General features: G+C 41.2%; 1 protein-coding gene across 2 annotated transcripts in view; it reads left to right on the forward strand.

Annotated features, from left to right (window-relative positions):
* LOC130911120 (calcium/calmodulin-dependent protein kinase kinase 1-like) overlaps window positions 1-16793 on the forward strand; it is a 35084-nt gene extending 18291 nt beyond the window's left edge. Inside the window, exons 7-17 of one of the 2 annotated variants that reach the window (XM_057828839.1) lie at window positions 2367-2403; window positions 2469-2490; window positions 2570-2658; window positions 4150-4349; window positions 4887-4940; window positions 5055-5128; window positions 6477-6564; window positions 9658-9786; window positions 9909-10012; window positions 10913-10963; window positions 16360-16793. In XM_057828839.1, the coding sequence (XP_057684822.1) occupies window positions 2367-2403; window positions 2469-2490; window positions 2570-2658; window positions 4150-4349; window positions 4887-4940; window positions 5055-5128; window positions 6477-6564; window positions 9658-9786; window positions 9909-10012; window positions 10913-10963; window positions 16360-16456 (945 nt within the window). In that variant the 3' untranslated portion in view covers window positions 16457-16793. The remainder of the gene's footprint in view (window positions 1-2366; window positions 2404-2468; window positions 2491-2569; window positions 2659-4149; window positions 4350-4886; window positions 4941-5054; window positions 5129-6476; window positions 6565-9657; window positions 9787-9908; window positions 10013-10912; window positions 10964-16359) is intronic. The other variant, XM_057828840.1, reaches the window with a different exon arrangement.
* The last annotated feature ends 5789 nt before the right edge of the window (window positions 16794-22582 follow it).

The raw sequence follows: 22582 nt of genomic DNA on the forward strand, positions 1-22582 counted from the left end.
AGGCATCAAATATGGATCTGGCTAATAGATAGACTGAAGCTTTTCCACATAACGCCTTTTAAGCAACGCATCCAATGAGTTTACAGCGTCTGAAAGCACTGGGGCTTCCATGAATTGCTCTATAAACTGAACGACAAATTGAAACCATTGAGAATAGGGCTAAACAGAGACGGACAATATGGCTGCCGGATACAGCAACACGTCATTCTGTGACGTTGGTGAGTAGAGTCTATAGCCACTTATCACTCAAACATGTCTAACCAATAGCGAAGTGTGACATTTGTCTAGGACTGCTTCAATAAAAAAAATAGTGGTTTCAAAACTTTTTCCACTTCAAAAAAAGTGCGTTCAAAACGTTTCGCACTTCAAAAAAAAAAAAAAAAAAAAGTGAGTTCAAAACCTTTGGCACGTCAATCAAAACAATAATAATTTCAATTAAAAACAATAATTTTTAAAAAATATATGTATTTTTTGGGGAGGGGAATTTTATTTTTGTATATGATTTTTTTCTTTGAATTTTTTTTTTTTGATTGAAGCACCATGTTGTTCCTTTTTGAGTCTCAAATTTATTTTTGCATTCACTTTTTTTTTTTTTTGCTTGAAGTGACTTTTTTTTATTGAAAATATATATATTGATTGAAGCAACTTTGTAATTGAAACAACTTTTTTTGATTGAATAATACACAAATCTACCTCCATAGGTATTGAGACAGAAAGAAATTAAGAAACCTTTAAAAATAAAAGCCACCGGGGAATCTGATATTTGTAATTTAAGATTTATATTTCATTTTGTAGGCATGCCTCGTAAGGAAGGAGGTTGAGGGATTAAAAAAACAGGAAGCTGGATGAACCTGCTAAAGGCAGTGAATCCCTCATCAGCTGGGTGAATAGCACAATTTGCAAGGATATTCAGGTATAGAATACAACAATTATAAACAATTACAATGTTATTGTTCGTAACATTTAATGTCATTACTTTATTAATTATGTGCTGCAGTTGTCTAACATGGATAATAATGAAATAGTAGTTTTGAAAAAACTGCTGAAGGTGGCTCAGTGACCATCTGATGCGGTTTCTTCTCAGATGAACAAGTTGAGGAAGCAAGTTTTGATGTAGAGGTTGAAGGAAGAAAAGAGGCAAAGACTGACTGAGCCACAGCCAGAAAGTGATGACGGTGTTGATTTCTATTCACTATTCCCCCCTCCCAATTAAAGTCTGTCACAGTCACTGCCAATTAAACTGTAAAGCTGGTTAAAATGGAAGTTATGTTGTTGTAAGGTCAGGTGTATTACTTGTTCATGTGCCCCTTTCGATCTATGAGCACCTGGCCACAGGTGCTTTCTTCAGAAAAGGCTTCCTTCTGGGGTGACAGCCATGCGGTTTGATGTAGAGTGCGGCGTATGTTCTGAGCAATGACAAGCTGACCCCCCACCTCTTCAATCTCTGCAGCAAATGGTGTTATACTTGTATAACGCTTTTCCACCTTTCAAAGCATCGCCATCCATCTGGTGACGCACCAGGAGCAATGTGGGATTCAGTATCTTGCTCAAGCATACTTAGGTGAGTTCAACAGGGCGGAGAATTGAACCCACAACCTCTGGGTTGGGGGACAACTACTCTACCACTGAGCCACACCACCCCACTCCTGTAACAAGTTTTTTTGGAGGGAAAATGACAAGCAGTACTCAGTTTGGACATTTAGGGATGTACGTTTTTGTACTCACTTTTGTTGCCAGGGGTTTGGATATTAATGGATATTGGATATTAATAATATTTGGGTTATTTGGAGGGGAAAATAAATTAACGCTATCACATGCTGCACACGGCGGCACGGTGGCTGAGTGGTTAGCACGTCGGCCTCACAGTTCTGAGATCAAGGGTTCAATCCTGGGCTTCGGCCTTCCTGTGCTGAGTTTGCATGTTCTTCGGCCTTCCTGTGCGGTGTTTGCATGTTCTCCCCGTGCCGGCGTGGGTTTCCTCCGGGAACTCTGGTTTCCTCCCACATCCCAAAAACATGCATGGTAGGCTGATTGAACATTCTAAATTGTCCGTAGATATGAGTGTGTGCGTGAATGGTTGTATGTTTTCTTGTGCCCTGTGATTGGCTGGCAACCAGTTCAGGGTGTCCCCTGCCTACTGCCCATAGTTAGCTGGGATAGGCTCCAGCACCTCCGCGACCCTCGTGAGGAAAAAGTGGCATGGAAAATGAATGAATGAATAAGCTGCACACAGACTACTTTTCATTGTGTCAAAGTGTCATTTTTTCAGCATTGTCCCATGAAAAGACATACTTCAATATCTGCAGAAATGCGAGGGGTGTACTCACTTTTGTGATACACCGTAATTTCTTCTAGTATATTTGCAGGTTCTTGATGATCCTGACGAAGATGGACTTCACATGGGTAAAATCTTTTTTACTCTTTTTGGCACCACTTCAAAGACTCAAATGTGTTTTTTGCTTTTGGAGCCTTCGAACTGATGACCAGAGGGTGCGTTTGGTGGTTGCATGCTGATATTCTCTGAGAAAGATTTGAGTATTTTGAGTACTTTTGTTTGTTTGTTTTTCAGTCCTGTGATGGAGGTGCCCACTGAGGAGCCCCTGACTGAGGAGCAAGCTCGCTTTTACTTCCGAGATCTCGTCCTGGGCATCGAGTATCGTACGTTGACGCGCTTATGGTTTGATGTTCCATTTAGTGTTTATTTTATTTGAATTTATTTTTGAAATGGCATGTTAAAATCTTAATAATCCTAATGAGTTAATTTTTTGTGTGATAACAATCTTACATTTATTTAACATTAGTTATTCGTGAGGTGATGTTGTAGGGCTAGTTCATGGTAAGGACAAACTGTAACCAGGATGGCGTGCCGGTTAGAGCACAGGAATAAAGGCGATTAAGAATCCACTGCTGATTTAGAATGGCTTTAATGTGCCTTATATTGTCCAAAAATATTCCTTGATGTGCAAAAAAGATGAATTCTAACTCCACAGGGCATGAAGTATAAAACCCAGATATAAAACCAGTCTGAAATAATAAAAGGAAAAAAGAAATAAACTCAATTATTATCATACATTTCAAATTAATCAAGAAAATACAGCCAAATGCACACATTAACTAAAAAGCATACAATGACTGACTTGGCTGACGATAAATGGACAAATGAGGTCATCTAGCGGCCGTAACGTGAACTACCGTTTGATGACATCAGTCTCCAATACTAATTTCCCCCCATACTAGTTTACTATACTAATTTAACACCATCGCAATTTAACACAGGAAATAACACAGGTCATGCAACATCCACATCTTATATGCATCGCGAAGGTATAAAAACATAAACAATGCACATATTAACCACTCCATTAGCGCCCGTTAGCGATAGCGACCGTTAGCAATCGATGCTAATATGCTAACGATTTTACCAACGTCACAAAGAGAACTAAATAGACAAAATACAACTCTATAACAGTTCCTCTACTTGTTATCATTTACTGGTGTGCTTGGATGCACATCAAGGAACGAGGAAAAAGAAGGACTACACAGATTAAAATTATTGCTCAATGCTCAATTGCTCACCAGCCAACACAAGCAAAACAGGCATGGTGAAATAGCGACACCCACAGGAAAAACACGGGAGAACAATTTAAGAAAATAATCCAATAATAATAGGAAGAGGGCTGAGCCTTTATTACATTAGTATTAGAATTTTCATTTTATTTTAGATTTTTTTAATTTGGCATTTTTTCTCTGATTATTTTACAACTTAGTTTTTGAAGGTAATTTGCTAGTCTCTTCATTTTCTTTAAATGATTAGTTTTGTTTTGTTTTGTTTTTGTTGGTAGTTTAGCATTGGTTTTACCGTGTCATTCATTGGGTTATTTGTCAGGTGCCTCATTAAAAAATAAACTCAACAAAAAAATAGAATAATTACAACATGTAGTTAGTCATTTTGAATTGTGTCATTTGTGTAAATGGAAACATTGCTTGTATCTTTAATTTGAATATGATTTTATTTTGTGAACCCCCAAAATATAAGTTATCATTTTTGTCTTTTAATTATAGTTTTTATTTATTTCATTTAATTAAAATGGTTAAGAACTATAGTTTTTGCCATTTCGTTCAATTTTGTTCACGACGGTAACCTTGCAGTGCACTACCACAAAATTATCCACCGGGACATCAAACCGTCCAACCTGCTCCTGAGCGATGACGGCCACGTAAAGATCGCTGACTTTGGCGTGAGTAACGAGTTTGAGGGAGCGGACGCGCTGCTGTCCAGCACGGCCGGCACCCCCGCCTTCATGGCACCCGAGACCATGGAGGAACACCAACGAGAGTTTAGTGGCAAGGTGAACTGTCTCCACACTACAAAAACAGTCATAAACATAACTTTTATCGTCACAGTGTACAGTGGGGCAAATAAGTATTTAGTCAACCACTAATTGTGCAAGTGCTCCCACTTAAAAATATTAGAGAGTCCTGTAATTGTCAACATGGGTAAACCTCAACCATGAGAGACAGAATGTGGGAAAAAAAAACAAAATCACATTGTTTGATCTTTAAAGAATTTATTTGCAAATCATGGCGGGAAATAAGTATTTGGTCTATACCAAAAGTTCATCTCAACACTTTGTTATGTACCCTTTGTTGAAAATAACAGAGGCCAAACTTATTTTTCACCATGATTTGCAAATAAAGTCTTTAAAAATCAAACAATGTGATTTTCTGTTTTTTTTTTTCCCACATTCTGTCTCTCATGGTTGAGGTTTAACCCAATTGACAATCACAGGCCTCTCTAATATTTTCAAGTGGGAGAACTTGCACAATTAGTGGTTGACTAAATACTTATTTGCCCCACTGTATGTGTTTGTGTGTGCTCCTTTCAGGCGTTAGACGTGTGGGCCATGGGGGTAACACTCTACTGCTTTGTCTATGGAAAGGTACACAAAAGATCTTGTGTTTATGTTTCATATTTAGATCACTGTTCTTGTAACTTGACTTTTCTTGTAAACTGAACATACGCACGCAGTGTAAACATTGTTTTGCTCCTGCAGTGTCCTTTTTATGATGACTACATCGTTTCTCTGCATAACAAGATCAAGAACAAGCCTGTGGAATTCCCACAAATGTGAGACAATATTCTCATATTATGTAATTTCATGAGGAAGGAAGAATAAAACCAGGTTACAAAATATTTATACATATTTTTACACTATTGCACTTTGTAAACATTAGTCTGATGCAGAGGCGATTGCTCTAAGACTGCAAGGGAAGCTCAGCTGACCCTAAAATGTCAGAAAATAAAGCCACTTTCACACATACCTGAACTCTGGTTAATTCCCAGGATTTAAACGGGTAGCCCTTTGAGTGAAAGCAATTTTGACTCGCCAACACGGGACCGAAAGTGTTCAACACGGGTAATAGCGTACCACACGTAGCACATCACCTTTGCTCATTAATATTCATGACATTAGCAACTGTTGCTAGAAGGGTCAAACTCGCATTCGTCCCTCATGCTAGATGCATATAAATAGTAGCGCTGCATGATTAATCGATTAACTCGAGTATTCCATTAGAAAAAAAGATTCAAATTAAATTTTGCTGCCTCGAGAATTTGTTTAATTAAAGTGGGGTTGTAATGGTTTATTTTGAAAGTGTTTGCATTGAGTTTTATTAATTTGGGTGGCTACACTGCCCTCTAGTCTGCCTCATATCACATGGCGGAACCCAGCTGGTCCATGTTAACACCAACATAAGCTAAGTGTTTGTTTGAGCTAATGTTTTCTAATGTATTTGTAATTTAGTTTACAGGTATATTTAGCCATTTTACTGTGGGAATATGTGTCCGAACCATTTGTTAGGAGCATTGTAAAAAAAAAAAAAAAAAACAGTTTGCTTTTTATAGCATTTAAGCTAGCAGACTTGCTGTGTGAGTTAGCCAATTGTTCTTTTATTGTACATAAATCCGTATTTTATTTTTTTATAACGTTTGAGGCTCATCAGCTCGGGTATTTCAATTTTTCATGGTCCTTATCCGATTACTCGATTATTCGAACGAACTAGTTCATCGATTAATCGACTACTACAATAATCGATAGCTGCAGCCCTAATAAATAGTGTACGGACGAGATGTTTACTGATCTAAACCTACCAATTCTGTCCGAAAATGATGTACCCAGTACCAAATTCACTGGTAACGATGTGGAAGAACATACAAATATTTAGTTAAAGAGATGGTTTGAGTGCAAGGGTTGAAAAAGACGAGAAAAAGTGCCGACCTGATCCAGAGGTAGCTTATATTATCGATACTTTTTCTTGTGTGCATTGCCTTACGCCACTGACAATGACATTCTCCCATTTCAACAAGCTATCCTTTACCACTATATGTGCCCTGTCTTTCATATTTTTTTTATTAGACAATTTATTTATTATTTTTATTTGGAGCATTTATTCTGGTACATTCTTTCTTTCCACAGGCCTCAGACAAGCGAAGAACTGAAGCATCTCATTCAAAACATGTTGGACAAAAATCCACAAAGCAGAATCACTGTCCCGCAAATTAAAGTGAGCAAAAGACACTCCCTTGTTGCTTACACATTCAAAGGCTGCCTGCCTTGCTTCGCTGCATCAAAACCTTTTCACTCAATCTTAAACTCAATCTTGGTCTCACACAAAAATACACACGGCCCCAGGCTTCAACTGGGACCGTGTGCTTTGGTCAGATGAGACCAAGATTGAGCTTTTTGGCAACAAACACTTTAAGTGGGTCTGGTGTGCCACGAAAGATGCGCATGCTGAAAAGCACCTCATACCCACTGTGAAGTATGGGGGTGGGTCAGTGATGCTTTGGGGCTGTTTCACTTCCAAAGGCCCTGGGAACCTTGTTAGGGTGCATGTCATCATGAATGCTTTGAAATACCAGGACATTTTAAATCAAAATCTGTTGCCCTCTGCCCGAAAGCTAAAGATGGGTCAACACGGGGTCTTTCAGCAAGACAATGACCCTAAACATATGGCCAAATCTACACAGAAATGGTTCACCAGACACAAAATCAAGCTCCTCCCATGGCCATCTCAGTCCCCAGACATTGTTTTGTTGGCAAAAGGGGGTTGTACAAAGTATTAACACCAGGGGTGCTAATAATTGTGACACACATTATTTGATGTCAAATATTTTTTCCTTTATGTGGGATTTTTTCCCCACTGAGTGAATGCACTTGTATTGAAGGTTTGATTTTTCTCTTTTTTTCCATTAAGGTCCCATATTATTTGAATTTTTAAAAAATTATTAGAAGCTAAAAAACATCTTTTTCAGGGGTGCCAATAATTATGGAGGGCACTGTATGAGCCGATTTAATCAGTTAATGTCAACATATTTGATGTGAAATAAATTACAGAATGTACAATGTAACAACCAGAGGTGAGTAGTAACGCGTTAAATGTACTTTGGTACATTTACTTGAGTAACGTTTTAGGAAAAATGTACTTCTAAGAGTAGTTTTACTAAGCCATACTTTTTACTTTTACTTGAATAGATTTGCGAAGAAAAAACGCTCTTACTCCACTACCTTGGGCTACACAAGAGTCGTTACATTTTTCCCTCTTTATTCTACATATTAGATTTATTATTTTTTGCCAGCAATCCCAAGAGTAGCTCAACCAATTTCACCAATCAGATGTTGCAACAATAATCACATGACTCCATTATACCAATCTGACGCAAACTTGCCTTTCTTTGATTACGCCAGGCTGTTCAATCACGTGGCGTCTTCATAGCACTGTAAAAAATGAAGCATTTAACATAGAGCACAGCCCTCAACATGACTCGAAAGCGCGGATTTAAACATCTCCCAGTTTTTATTTGGCACCGATTGACCTTGTAAAACTGGAGATATGATCCTTTTAATTTCATAATAGTAACTAAGAAGGAAGTATTCACTATTCACACTAGGAACTATTTTCTCCACTAAAGGGGAACTCATGCTCTTGGGAGAAATAATGCTTCATTTCTGTCTTTTTTTTCTCTCTTGCCAGAATTCAATATTTTTTTTGTATTTCTTTGGGTTCATGTGGTTATGTAATGGGTTATTGGACAGTATCATTATAACAACAGTTCATATAGATAAGTGTTAGGTTTTATGTTTGTTTTCTCCTAGTGTGACTTGTCCCTGTGATTGCGCATTGATTTCACCTGTTGTGACTGCTCCTAGTGTATCCTTCAGCCTACATCCTCCTGCGTCACCCGCTTGTTCCTCGTTGACTCGTTACCCTGTCTCTGTGTCTATATACAGTAAGATCCCGGTTTTTGTTGAGTCTTGTCGCGACATTGTCAATGTGGAAGTCCACGTTCATGTCAGTGCCCCCAGTTCCTCGTGTTCCTCGTCCTGCTTTGAATGTTATTTGATTTGTTAGCCTGATTTTTTGTTTGTTAAGAGTTTTTGGATTCCCCGGTCGTTTTGTTGGTACTTTGCTTTTTGTTGGCTTTCATTAAATCATTTTTGCACCGTTCATCTGCCTCGCCTCCCTTTCCCTGCTTTTAGGTCCACCTGCCTGCCCGCAAACCTGACAGATAAGTTTGTGCTGAGAGAAAAAAAAAATCTCTCATACAATTTTTTCCCCCAATAATTCAATCAGTTAATGTAAACATATCTGGTGTGAAAGACGTTATAGATTGGATCATGTAATAACGTGTAGAGCATGAAAAGTCGCGTCAGTTACTTTGCCGAGTAACTAATTACTCTTACATTGATATAACTTAGTTACTAACTCAATTACTTTTTGGGGAGAAGTAATTTGTAACGAACTAATTACTTTTTTTAAAAGTAAGATTAACTGCTCCTAGTCAAGATGGATTGGACGTCTATGACCGTCGATAGCAGCAGATGAGTTAATACTTGAAAAATATAAACACTAGGGCTGTCAAACGATTAAAATTTTTAATCTAGTTAATCACAGCTTAAAAATTAATTAATCGTAATTAATCGCAATTCAAACCATCTATAAAATATGCCATATTTTTCTGTAAATTATTGTTGGAATGGAAAGATAAGACACAAGACAAATATATACATTCAACATACTGTACATATGTACTGTATTTGTTTATTATAACAATAAATCAACAAGATGGCATTAACATTAACATTCTGTTAAAGCGATCCATGGATAGAAAGACTTCTTAAAAGATAAATGTTAGTACAAGTTATAGAAATTTTATATTAAAACCCCTCTTAATGTTTTCGTTTTAATAAAATTTGTAAAAATTTCAATCAAAAAATAAACTAGTAGCTCGCCATTGTTGATGTCAATAATTACAATTCTCATGGTGCTGAAACCCATAAAATCAGTCGCACCCAAGCGCCAGCAGAGGGCGACAAAACACAAAAAAACACAAGTAACAAGTGGACATCACACTGTGCTGTCATTTTAATCTGTTTGAGCGGGGCATGTGCGTTAATTGCGTCAAATATTTTAACGTCATTTATTTAAAAAATTAATTACCGCCCGTTAACGCGATAATTTTGACAGCCCTAATAAACACATTTTAAAAACCTGATATTTTTTTCACCCGATTTTGACCCTCTGACACTACTGCAATAGAGGAAGAATTGTAGATGTTGGTTCCGGAATGTTTGTGTGTTTCTGCCTGCCTGGTAGCGCCACCCATGGGTGACAGAGTCAGGAGCGTGCCCTCTTCCGCTGGAGGAGGATCATTGTACGGCAGTGGACGTGACAGATGAGGAAGTTCAGAACAGCGTCACACTCGTTTCCAGCCTCTCTGCTGTGGTGAGCGACCTCACTCACCTTTGAGGCTATTCTAATACAATTAATTAGAAGGATGAAAACAAAAGTTCAGATGAAAGCATGTTTCTCCTTTACTCAGCTCATTTTCGTTCTGCCATTTACAGATTTTGGTGAAATCAATGCTCAGGAAGCGCTCATTCAGCAATCCCTTTGAGTGTCACGCCAGACGGGCAGAGAGGTCCATGTCTGCCCCCGGTGGTCTTTTAACGTAAGTAACCAACCCCAAAGCAATCCGAATTTCAAAATAAGAACTGTTAACCTCGTAAGTAGCAGTAAACTAGCAGTATGGCCCGGTGTTGCTCGGATTTGTTTAACATGGTAGACCAAACATACTTTCCTTAGAGATGCAGCTGTAATGCAGTAATAGTAAAAGAACAGTATAACGAGGCTAATGCGCAATTGCTTTTCTATTACTGTGTATGTTATTGTGGAAAGCGACATGGAGAAGAGTGAGCGAGACATTTTTTGTGTTTCACACTTGCTGCTCTTGTGCCCCATACACCACACAACCCTTAGAGACAGTGCCGTAATAAACAGAAAACACCAGAAAATAACAATGGCAACCACCCCTCTCAGTCATGAACTACCCATGAATCATTGCGGATGCAACACATACCAAATAACAGTCGCTACAGTGTGAATATCTGAGTGAAATTCCCCCAAAAGTTTTTTTTTTTTTTTTTTAATCCAGTGTCTTGTTGTGGAGTACTCAATGTATCATTACAGCACATTTAAATTTGTGCATGAAACCATAAAGTTTGAAAGCCAACTGCAACATTGCAATCGCAAGAGAGGCGCCTTTTGGCCAAGACTGCTCTGTCGCCTCCACAATCAGGTCAAATTTTCTACACAAATTTTTGGAGTTTCGAAGTAATTTTCCTCGGAAAATGGAGGATTACAGAGATCAAACCCATGTAAGAACAGTCCCAGAATCATAAAGTACAACTGTAAAATTTTGTCAAAATCCGCCTAGCCGTTTTTAGATAAGCATTTTTCAGGATAGAGCTGTAAGGACTCAGATGGAATTTAATGAAATGTAATGTATTGGACTTTCTGGATTTCTAAGTGTCAAATAAAGGAATTTAGGCAATGGTCTGTTTATTTACAGTGGTTCTTGGGGTCTTTTGGGATCTTCTGTGCAACTTCACCCTTCTCTGAGGTAATCATTCTGGCCATAATCTGCCCACATTTTTAGCCTTTTTTTACTCCTCGTTCTGTCTTTAACTTGGCACACTTCCATCTATCCCCACCTTCTCCTTATTCATTGTCCTAAAATCCACCTCATACTATTTACAAACTTTTCATTTCAACAACATTTTATCATCCCCCAACTTCACATTGCCAAACCACTTTTCACTAGGTTCTGACCAGTGTTGTTTTTGGCAGCCATTTTAATTTTCGTCTTAGTCTTAAACCTGAGTTATACTCCCGCGTTGCGGTGACGGCGCAGCGACTACGGCGTCATTCGACATTTGATAGTTCTGCTGTGAGGGAACGCGTTACTCTGTAATTCACCGCCAAACCACTAGAGGGGTGTGGCGTTATGTTTGTACGGTTTTGGGGCATGCTTGTTGACTTCCGCTAGTCTAGTTTAAGGGAGAAAAAATAAACAATGCAAGATGGAACTCTCCAAAGCAAATATTCTGAATAAATATTGAACATACAAATATTGAGGGGCAGGCGACACAGAAGACAATTTCGAGGCGGTCTGGCCGACTTTTAATGCCGCACAGAGTTCTAGACTCGGGTGGAGAGAGCTAGCTGTGGCGGCTAGCTTCAAACTGGCGTCGAGCACTGCGTTCAAGGTCTGCAAAGCCCTCCAGCCCGATTTGTTTGCCGTGTCCTACAACCAGCCAGTGGGAAGCCATAGCAGATTTCTGGCGTCTATGGAACTTTCCAAACTGCGTTGGGAGCCTTGATTTTAACGTTATCATAAAAAGCACCAAGGCACTCTCAATCGTTGAGGATGTATCGTGTGTGAACTGTTTGTTATTGAAAATTAAAGATAAAACAACTCTTTTGACACCAAATCTGTGCTTTATTCTTCATATACTTGAATTGTGACATGTAAATAAGTCACAGACTCACAGCAAACATATGTACACAATAAATGATGAAGTGCACCAACCAAAAATACGACATAAAGTAGGGTGACCAAACGTCCTCTTTTGCCCGGACAAGTCCTACTTTCACGTAGTATCCTCGTCGTCCGGCGGGTTTTATAAATTCATAAAAATGTCCGTTTTTTTATGATTTTTCACGGGACCAATTTGAAGAGAATCCCTCCGGACGCTGGGTGGCAGCGCTTGCCTGCGATGACATGGCTCCTAGTAGTAGGGAGGAAAGAAGTAGTTCTTCTTGTTTTTGTTGGCAGTTTACCACTATCATGAGGCATTACCGCCATCTACTGGGTGAACGATTTGGCCACAACGCCTGAAGTTTTTTACGATAAATACGTATAAAATGGCAACTGCTGACTTCTGTCGGAGCTTTGACTGTAAAATCCCGTTTGGTGTCGCATTGTTGCACTGCCGATGATTGTAAACTTTTATAGCAAAGTTTGATTTTTGCCTCAGCTAGCTATCAGTAAGCTAAACCGCGCTAGGCATTATGGGAAACGTAGTTTTGAACTGCTACGTTTGGAAACATGCTGGTTGAATACTTTGTCAGTTTATTTCGGTTTTTGTTTGTGTGCAATCTAGAACATTGAATGAGAATATCAATTGAATGGGAATAACAATTTGTCAAGGACAACTGTCGTGATAGTAATTTATAAAAATGTTTAGTTGGCACATAGCCTACTGTGTGTATGTGTATTGACTGGACTACATTTCTATGGGTCTGCATTATATATTATACGTATGTATTTTTTCAAACTGCATTTTTCCATCCAGAGTGAGGGGGCACACTTTAAATATATTAAAGTGATATAGGCATCTTTGAGTGAACTTCGAGTAAAATTCAAGTATCTTGAGGCCGGGCTGAGTGTCCTCTTTTTTGGAAATACAAATATGGTCACCCTACATTAAGTGATAAAAAGTTTTTGGCCGACTGGGTCACCGCTTCGTGTGGCCACTCGATTCCGAACAAACGTCTCGGAGGTTCTTCCATTTTTTTTTTGTTTTTCTTTCCAATCGCCGACCTTGCCATTTGGCAATCACAATAATGTCTTGACGAGACTTGCTCTTCGATGATACTCGCGTTGGCTTGCGGGTAGAAAATAATGTTTGATTCTATTCTACAATGGCGGTGATCTCGCGCAGAACCGGAAACAACAGTCTGAGCGGACCAATCACAGTCCGTTTCTGCCACGTCATACGCGTCTACGCGATGTAAAGGTTAGAAAATTCGAGAGGAGTGCGTCAGGCTACGGCGCAGGGTCGCAACTCGGGTCTTCCTTGACGGCGCAGGTCTGACGCGGAAGTATAACTCGGCCTTTAGTCCGATGGACGAAAATACTTATTCGTCTTAGGCATATATTTTAGTCATTACAAAACGTGTTCGTCTTTGTCTAGTTTTAGTCAACAATTCTCAAAATGTTTACGTCTATAAACTTCAAACGTTTTACTCCATTAATAAATAAATAAATAAATAAAAGGTTTCCAACAATTTTGAATGAAAATGACAGACCGACACTTAACTGGAGTATACAAGGACATCACCATGTTCATGATGAGAATACACACTCAGTAGGAAAACAGCTAAATTATTTGCAATTAATTAAACTCACCACGAGCTGTATGTAAAATGTTTTCCAAGAGTTTAAGAAGACAATGAGTCACCGCCATAGGCGGGGTTTGACTTTTGGGGCAGGGGGGCCCAACATGTTGATGACCCCGAAAAAGAGTGTCAGCAATAAAATGAACTTTCAAGAATATTTATGATAATAAGTTGACAATGAGCGTTTTTTGTTCCCCACCATTCTTGAGGGGAATTCTAAGTCAGGCTGCTTAAGCAATACTTTTCGCTAGGGTTGTTCCGATCATGTTTTTTTGCTCCCGATCCGATCCCGATCGTTTTAGTTTGAGTATCTGCCGATCCCGATATTTCCCGATCTAATTGCTTTTTTTTGCTCCCGATTCAATTCCAATCATTCCCGATAATTTTTCCCGATCATATACATTTTGGCAATGCATTAAGAAAAAAATGAATAAAACTCGGACGAATATATACATTCAACATACAGTACATAAGTACTGTATTTGTTTATTATGACAATAAATCCTCAAGATGGCATTTACATTTTTAACATTCTTTCTGTTGGAGGGATCCACGGATAGAAAAACTTGTGACTTTGTGTATTGTGACGAAATATTGCCATCTAGTGTATTTGTTGAGCTTTCAGTAAATGATACTGCAGCATGCCCCAATGCATGATGGGAAGTGAAACCATGTTGGGAAGTAAAACCATGACTGTGCGTCATGCTGCCATTGGATATATCTTCTCTGCTTTGGGAAATAAGGTGATAAGACAATGATCTATTGCCACCTCACATCCCCACATTGTTTCCTATGATATTTCTAATCACAGGGCGAAGGATTGCAAGATTATGTCCGATTGAAGGAAAGCTTCAAAGACTCCCAAAATTCACTCTACTTGTTTTGCGCTACCATTTATCTGTCTATGTTGGTAAAATGGCGATAATACAGATTGAGTGCGATAATGAGTGAGAGGCTCGTGCAGCGCATATATTTATAGCATTAAATATTGTCACGTGACACATTTTTCAATAAATTAATTGCTGCCGTTATTGGGATAATTTTGATAACCCTACCTTAAGCCTAAATTAAAGACTCTGGATGAGTGTAACACATTATGTCTGTAACGTTAAATACAATTAGAAAACGATTTCATTAAAATATACTGTATATATATATATATATATATATTAAAAAAAGGCATGGCCGATATTTTTTTGCCGATTCCGATACTTTGAAAATGACGTGATCAGACCCGATAGATCGGGATGCTGATCGATCGGGACATCTCTACTTTTCGCCAAGATCGTCATCCATTGAATATGGTACGCCCGCCGGTGTCGTGCCAGTTTGGTTACCCCAGTCAAAAATTGTATTCCCTGGGCGGAGCTATATAGAGGTAGATTTATGTCTTTATTATTAATCAAAAAAAGTTGCTTCAATAAAAGAAAAGTTGCTTCAATCAAAATATCTACAGTATTTTCAACCCAAAAAATGTCGCTTCAATAAAAAAAATGTGTTTTAATTCAAAAACAAATTTGTAATTAAAAAAACTAAAAAAAATGCATGTGATAGTAATTTTTCCTTGATTTTTTTGTTTTTTTTTTTGTTTTGATTGAAGTAATGTTGATTTGTGTTTGGGCCACATTATGGCGAGGACATTTTTGTCTTTATTATTCACTCTAAAAATAAGTTGCTTAAAAAATAGATTGTCAAAAAGAAAACCACTTCAATCAAAAGAAGAAAAATTTCAATCATAGAAAGTTTTTGAATGCGAAAAAATATTCGAGATGGGGCAGAGGGCAGAGGGCAACAGATTTTGATTTAAAATGTCAGACCCACACAAAAATACACACAGTCCCAGGCTTCAACTGGGACAGTGTGCTTTGGTCAGAAGAGACCAAGATTGAGCTTTTTGGCAACAAACACTTTAAGTGGGTCTGGCGTGCCACGAAAGATGCGCATGCGGAAAACAACCTCATACCCACTGTGAAGTATGGGGGTGGGTTAGTGATGCTGTGGGGCTGTTTCGCTTCCAAAGGCCCTGGGAACCTTGTTAGGGTGCATGGCATCATGAATGCTTTGAAATACCAGGACATTTTAAATCAAAATCTGTTGCCCTCTGCCCGAAAGCTGAAGATGGGTCGTCACTGGGTCTTTCAGTAAGCCAATGACCCTAAACATATGGCCAAATCTACACAGAAATGGTTTACCAGACACAAAATCAAGCTCCTCCCATGGCCATCTCTGTCCCCAGACCTTGTTTTGTTGTTTGTGCTGTTTGTTTCTACAAGACTTTTCAGCGACTGTAGGTGTTGTCTGTCCCTTTAAGTAAATTGTAAATTTAGTGAGTAGAATTGCTCAAACTAAGAACTGTTGACATTTTGTTTTGTTTTTTTTGGTAAATATTCATGCGCAAGTAACTACTTACTGTATCAGTCACATCATACTTTTAGGCAACAAAACATCTAAAAATGGACCAGAATCTTTTTTCTGTTTCATCTTCCAGTAATTTGGCAACATACATCTAATTTCAAAGTTGATGGCACATGCGTCAACTGGCAAGGAAATGTATCGTAATATTTTGTCATATTCGTACCCACTTCTTAAATTACATTCAAACATTTTATTATAAATCAGCAGACATAGGCAAATAAATCAATTATTTGTCTCAGAATGAATAGCGCAATATAAAATAATAAATTGTTTGAAAAATATGAATGATTAATCCCACCAAATATCGGAATTGTACCGGTTAATCCCTACTTTGCCACACCAATTTCTGATTTTTCCTCCTCTACATTGTCTGTCAATGCGAAATTGTAATGTTTTGCTCACTTCATTCTGGTTCATCAGGAACAACAGCCGTGACGGCAGCCGCGACGGCGAACTGGAGGATTTGTTTGAAGACGAGGCGTTCACAGAATGTTCAGACTCCGCTCAGACAAGTTAGAATGTACTGCATTGTTGCATAAAGTAAAACAAAAACATGAAAGCTCTACAAAGAATAATTGTTTACATTTTCCTACATTGATTTAAAGGAAAAAAAAAAAAAAAAAAAAAAAGAAAAAAAAAGGGCAAGTGAAGCATGTGCATTTTAAACACTAGATGGCGCATAATTCTTTTGAGCATATTTTTAGCCTAAAAGGAATTACTCGCAAGAGAATGCATGCGCACCATACTGAATTAGGATCGATCGCTCAATAAAAAAATAAGTTAAACACAGATAAAGATTGCAATGAAAAACAAATCATGATCCCATTAGCAGACTTTTATAGGTCCACTGTAAATTGAAACAGAATCATCAATAAAGTATACATATGTGCTTGATGAAATGTGTTTTTTTTCTAACTATAGATTTGAATTTGAATCATGGCAATTGCACTTTAGTGCTCGATAACAGTGGTTTCAGACTTTTTTTTTTTTTTTTTGCCACAAGCCATATCCTTATGGTTTCTCTCCCTAGGCCATTATGACTGCAAAAATGCATACACGCGCGCACACAAATACAGATATACTGTATACTGTATTTTTTTTGTTTTCAATAAATAAAAAAATTTAATTAATATTTGATAACTAGTAAAATCAAAATGAATGAAACAGAAGTACACTGCAGTTATGGGCCCCAATAATAATCTAAAGCCCCCCCCCCATCAATTTCATTGTATTTAGCTCATTTTCTGCCATTGACAATAATAAACATCCAATTAATCTGAACTGGGAGGACTGGCTGTGAATCAAACAAGACAAGCTGCAGATGTAATGTGCTCAATGATGTAATCCAGGGGTCCTCAAATACAAATCTTGAAGGTCCACACTTTTTTTCATACAAGCATGGGTCCATTTATAATGTCAGTCAAGTACACGGCAGATCGAAGGTGTTAAAGGTGGTTTTCGTTTGACCAAACAAAAATACAATGCACATTCTGATTAAATTAAAATAAAAATGTTCTTGACTCAAAATAAAAATACCATAAAATAAAAATAAAACCACGCAAGTATAATGTTTACACATGTACACTAAATATTTGACAAGATCTGTCATTACGGTGCAAACAATAACTATTGACTGTACATTTTGTAACTGTAAAACACTGCTGGACAAAAAAGAAAACGTGCAATTAGTACAATACATGTTCTGATGTACAGAACATAAATGACAAGCTCTGTCATTAAGGTGCAAACATGATAATTATTGACAGTAACTTTAACTGTAAAACACTGCTCAATCAGAGAAATGGCCTTTAGGGGTCACAAAGCTGTTTACTCACATCATCAGCCAGTACTCCAGTACATTTTGTGGTTGATGAATCTGAGAGTGTTAGGAACGGCAAGCCGTTAATGTGGATCCAAAACACAGACCAGGAGATCAGTAGAGTAAATGTTTGTATTTAATAAGTACAACAAAAGGAGCACGCTAACAAACGCGAGTTTAACAAGTACAACTAAGGGCACGCTAACAAACGCGAGTTTAACAAGTACAACTAAGGGCACGCTAACAAACGCGAGTTTAACAAGTACAACTAAGGACACGCTAACAAACGCGAGTTTAACAAGTACAACTAAGAGAGCACGCTAAAATGCATGAATATAACAGAGTACAAGAGTCTAACTACAAAGTCCAAAAGAGCACTAAAGTAAAGCTAACCAAACCAGAATACGACCGTAGAACGTCGGGAAACTCGAAGGATGACGATGAACACACAGGCGGTAAGCAAGGCAAATAGCAAGCAATAGTCCGACACTTGCAGATGGTGACAGGCTTCCTTAAATACTGAGCTTTCCTAATCAAGCACAGGTGTGTCGTGTTACCCCGCCAATCTGGCTCAATCAGGTGCTGCATAAAGAAAAAAGAACTGAGAACACACACAAATATGACAGAACCCCCCCCTCAACGGACGCCCCCTGGCGGACCACCTGGTTTCGTGGGATGAAGGGAGTGGAAATCCCGCAGCAGCGACGGATCGAGGATCCAGGAGCGGGGGACCCATTGGCGTTCCTCTGGGCCATAACCTTCCCAGTCGACCAGGTACTGCACCCCCCTACCCCGCCTCCTAGAATCGAGAATAGAACGCACCGTATACACCGGCCCACCGTCAACCACGCGAGGGGCAGGCGGAGGCACTGGCGGAGGGTTCAGGGGGCAGGTGGAGACCGGCTTGAGCAGAGACACGTGGAAGACCGGGTGGATCTTCATTGAACTGGGAAGCTTGAGCCTGACCGCTACGGGGTTCACCACAGAGTCCACAGCAAAAGGGCCCACGAACCTAGGGCCCAACTTCTTGGAAGTCCCAGCAAGGTGCAAATCCCGCGTTGACAACCAGACCATCTGGCCCGGACGATAGACCGGAGCGGGTCTTCTGCGGCGGTCAGCAATCAGGCGGTTGCGGGCCGCAGTGCGGACTAGTGCTGCCCTTGCGTCCCTCCAGACTCTATGGGCCCTCCGCAGGTGCACTTGGACGGACGGTACGACGACGTCGGCTTCTTGAGAAGGGAACAGTGGCGGTTGGAACCCGTATGCAGTCATAAAAGGTGACCTCCCAGTGGCTGAGCAAACGAGGGTATTGTGGGCGTATTCCACCCAAGGCAGGTGTGAAGACCAAGAGGCCGGATGCAGTTGGCAAATGCAACGGAGGGCAGCCTCCAGCTCTTGGTTGACCCGTTCTGTCTGCCCGTTGGACTGTGGGTGGTAGCCAGAAGACATACTTGACGTGGCCCCCAAGGCCTTGCAGAACGCTCTCCAAACACGAGACACAAACTGGGGTCCCCTGTCAGAAACCAGGTCAGACGGAATGCCATGGGGTCGAAAAACGTGCGTTACCAGCAGGTCAGCGGTCTCCAGAGCTGAAGGCAACTTTGGGAGAGCGACGAAGTGCGCCATCTTTGAGAACCGATCAATCACTGTCAAGATGACGGAATATCCCCTTGAGCGTGGAAGGCCAGTGATAAAGTCGAGTGCAACATGGGACCAGGGGCGAGATGGAACAGGCAATGGGCGCAGAAGTCCCGCTGGAGCTTGATGGACTGATTTGCCCCGAGCGCAGATGGAACAAGCTGAAATGTAGTCCATGACGTCCTTTCGCATACCTGGCCACCAAAACCTCTGGGAAATTAGGAAGAACGTGCGGGACACACCCGGATGGCAGGCGAACTTTGAGGTGTGCCCCCACTTCAGCACTCCCGCACGCCGAGCTTCTGGAACAAAAAGTTTGTCAGCAGGGCAGCCTCCGGGCACCCTAACACCTCGTAGAGAGTCTTCCACAAGCCGCTCGACCTCCCATCGTAGTGCGCCGATGATCAGGTTCTCAGGAACAACAGGCTCCTCTGAAGGCCTCTCCTCCACTGGTTCATGAATCCTCGACAAGGCATCCGGTTTCCCGTTGCGTGATCCTGGACGGTAAGTAATCACGTAGTTGAAACGCGTCAGGAACAGCGCCCAACGGGCCTGGCGTGAGTTGAGGCGCTTGGCAGCCCGAAGGTACTCCAAGTTCTTATGGTCGGTGAGTATCTGGAACGGCACCTCCGTCCCCTCCAACCAGTGCCTCCATTCCTGCAAAGCCTGGACTATAGCGAGCAGCTCCCTGTTGCCGACATCATAATTTGCCTCTGCGGGGGTGAGGCGGCGAGAGTAGAAGGCGCAGGGGTGCAATTTCTGGTCGACTGCAGACCTCTGGGATAGGATGGCCCCCACTCCGGAACTCGACGCGTCAACCTCGACCACAAAAGGAAGATCTGAGTCAGCGTGAACCAGGACAGGAGAGCTAGTGAATGCCCTTTTTAGACTTACAAAAGCGGCCTCCGCCACCGAGGACCACACAAATGGGCGTTTATTAGAGGTCAGCCTGGTAAGGGGCTCGGCCCTCATACTATAGTCCCGGATAAAACGCCTGTAAAAATTAGCAAACCCGAGGAATCTTTGTAGCTGCTTACGTGAAGTGGGGGTTGGCCACTCTGCCACTGCCTGAATTTTGGCTGGGTCAGGCCGTAGTTGCCCTTTTTCTACGATAAAACCAAGAAACTGCATTGACCCCCGGTGAAACTCGCACTTCTCGGCCTTGACAAACAACCTATTTTCCAGAAGTCTTTGCAGGACCATGCGGACGTGTTGGCGGTGTTCCTGCAAGCTTCTTGAAAATATTAAAATGTCATCTAAATAAACAAAACAAAAGATATTTAGCATGTCACGAAGCACATCATTTATGAGGCTCTGGAAAACGGCAGGTGCATTAGTCAGACCAAAAGGCATGACCAGGTATTCAAAATGTCCGAGCGGGGTTTTGAAAGCGGTTTTCCACTCATCTCCATCCCGAATCCTAACCAAATGGTAAGCGCTGCGTAAGTCTAATTTAGTATATATGGTGGCTGATTTTAACGGTGCGAAGGCCGAATCTAACAATGGCAGTGGATATTTATTTTTAACAGTAATCTCGTTAAGGCCCTGGTAGTCGACGCACGGCCGAAGACCCCCATCTTTTTTACCAACGAAGAAAAACCCTGCTCCCAATGGTGAAGACGAAGGGCGAATTAGGCCAGTTGCCAAGGAAGAGGTTATATATTCTTTCATAGCCTCCTGCTCAGGTTTAGAGACTTTGTATAATCTCGAGCTAGGCAGAGGGGCATTGGGCTGCAAGTCAATGGCGCAATCGTAAGGACGGTGCGGGGGCAGGGTCTTAGCCTGGTCTATACTAAAAACGTGTTGGAGATCATGGTATTCGGCAGGCACATTTACCAAATTAACAGGCTCGGGAACAGTTTGGGCTTGATCAGGAAGTAGGCACGCCGAGCGTAAACAGTGCGCGTAGCAGAAGGAACTCCAAGTCACTACTTGTGTCTTAGCCCAGTCAATATTAGGGTTATGCACTTTTAGCCAGGAGAGCCCTAGCACAACCGGAGCCGATTTGCATGGCATAATCAAAAAACTACGGACCTCAAAATGATTCCCGGACAACTTGGTTTTAAGCGGGGGCGTTATAAACCTTACGTCCGCCAGGGGTCGCCCATCGAGATCTAAAACCCTTTTGGGAGAAGAGAGTCTTATTAATGGACATTTAAGCGCATCAACAACACTCTGGTCCATGAAACAGTCATCTGCCCCCGAATCTATTAAGGCAGTGAACCTAAAATTAACCCCACCATGCGAAACTTCTCCCGGCAATTGCAGTCTCATTTCACTTAGAGTTTGTTTTAGTTCTTTTAACTCGTTGCGAGGCAAATCATTTGACTGATTGCCATCACGTACGAACCTGGGCCCCCCTCGGGCGAGAGGAACCTCAGGAGCCGAAGATCCAGGACGACGTGAAGGAATCGCGTCACAGGTGGAGATGTGGTGCCCCGGCAAGCCACAGTAAAGACACAAGCCTGCCCTCAACCGTCTCCGCCGCTCCTCCGCAGGAAGACGACCGCCGCCGAGTTGCATTGGCTCCTCCCCCGTCAGGGCCGGACTCCGCGTCGGCGTAGAGGCAGATGGCGATTCGATGAAGCCCTCAGCACGGACCCCAGCTGGGCCGTTCCACGATGACGACGACCCCTGACGTCCCCGCTGCTCCAAGGCTCGTTCCCTCTCACGCTCCTTCAGCCGATTGTCCAATTTTACGGACAAAGAAATCAGGTCCTCCAAGCCCGAAGAATCCTCCCGGGCCGCCAATTCGTCTTTCACCGCAGAAGACAACCCCCGCCGAAAAATTCCACACAGCGCAGCTTCGCCAAAACCGCACTCCACGGCCAAAATGCGAAATTGAATGGAGTAGTCCGCCACGCTAAGATCGCCCTGAAAAAAATCCAGCAGGCGGCTGCCTGCCTCCCTGCCCCTAACCGGGTGATCAAAAACCCTCACAAACTCAGTTTTAAAAATCTCGAACGATTGACGGATCGCGGGATTAGCGTTGCTCACCGCCATTGCCCAAGTGGCCGCTTTACCGGCGAGGAGACTCATAGTATACGCTACACGGGACCTGTCACTTGCAAACGTATATGGCTGTTGATCAAATACAAGAGAGCACTGGTGCAAAAATTGTTGGCAAGCGCCAGGTTTTCCCTCATAACGATGGGGGTGTGGCAACACCGGCTCCCGAAAAGAAGC

This window comes from Corythoichthys intestinalis, unplaced genomic scaffold, assembly GCF_030265065.1.
Source record: "Corythoichthys intestinalis isolate RoL2023-P3 unplaced genomic scaffold, ASM3026506v1 HiC_scaffold_23, whole genome shotgun sequence".
Taxonomy (NCBI): domain Eukaryota; kingdom Metazoa; phylum Chordata; class Actinopteri; order Syngnathiformes; family Syngnathidae; genus Corythoichthys; species Corythoichthys intestinalis.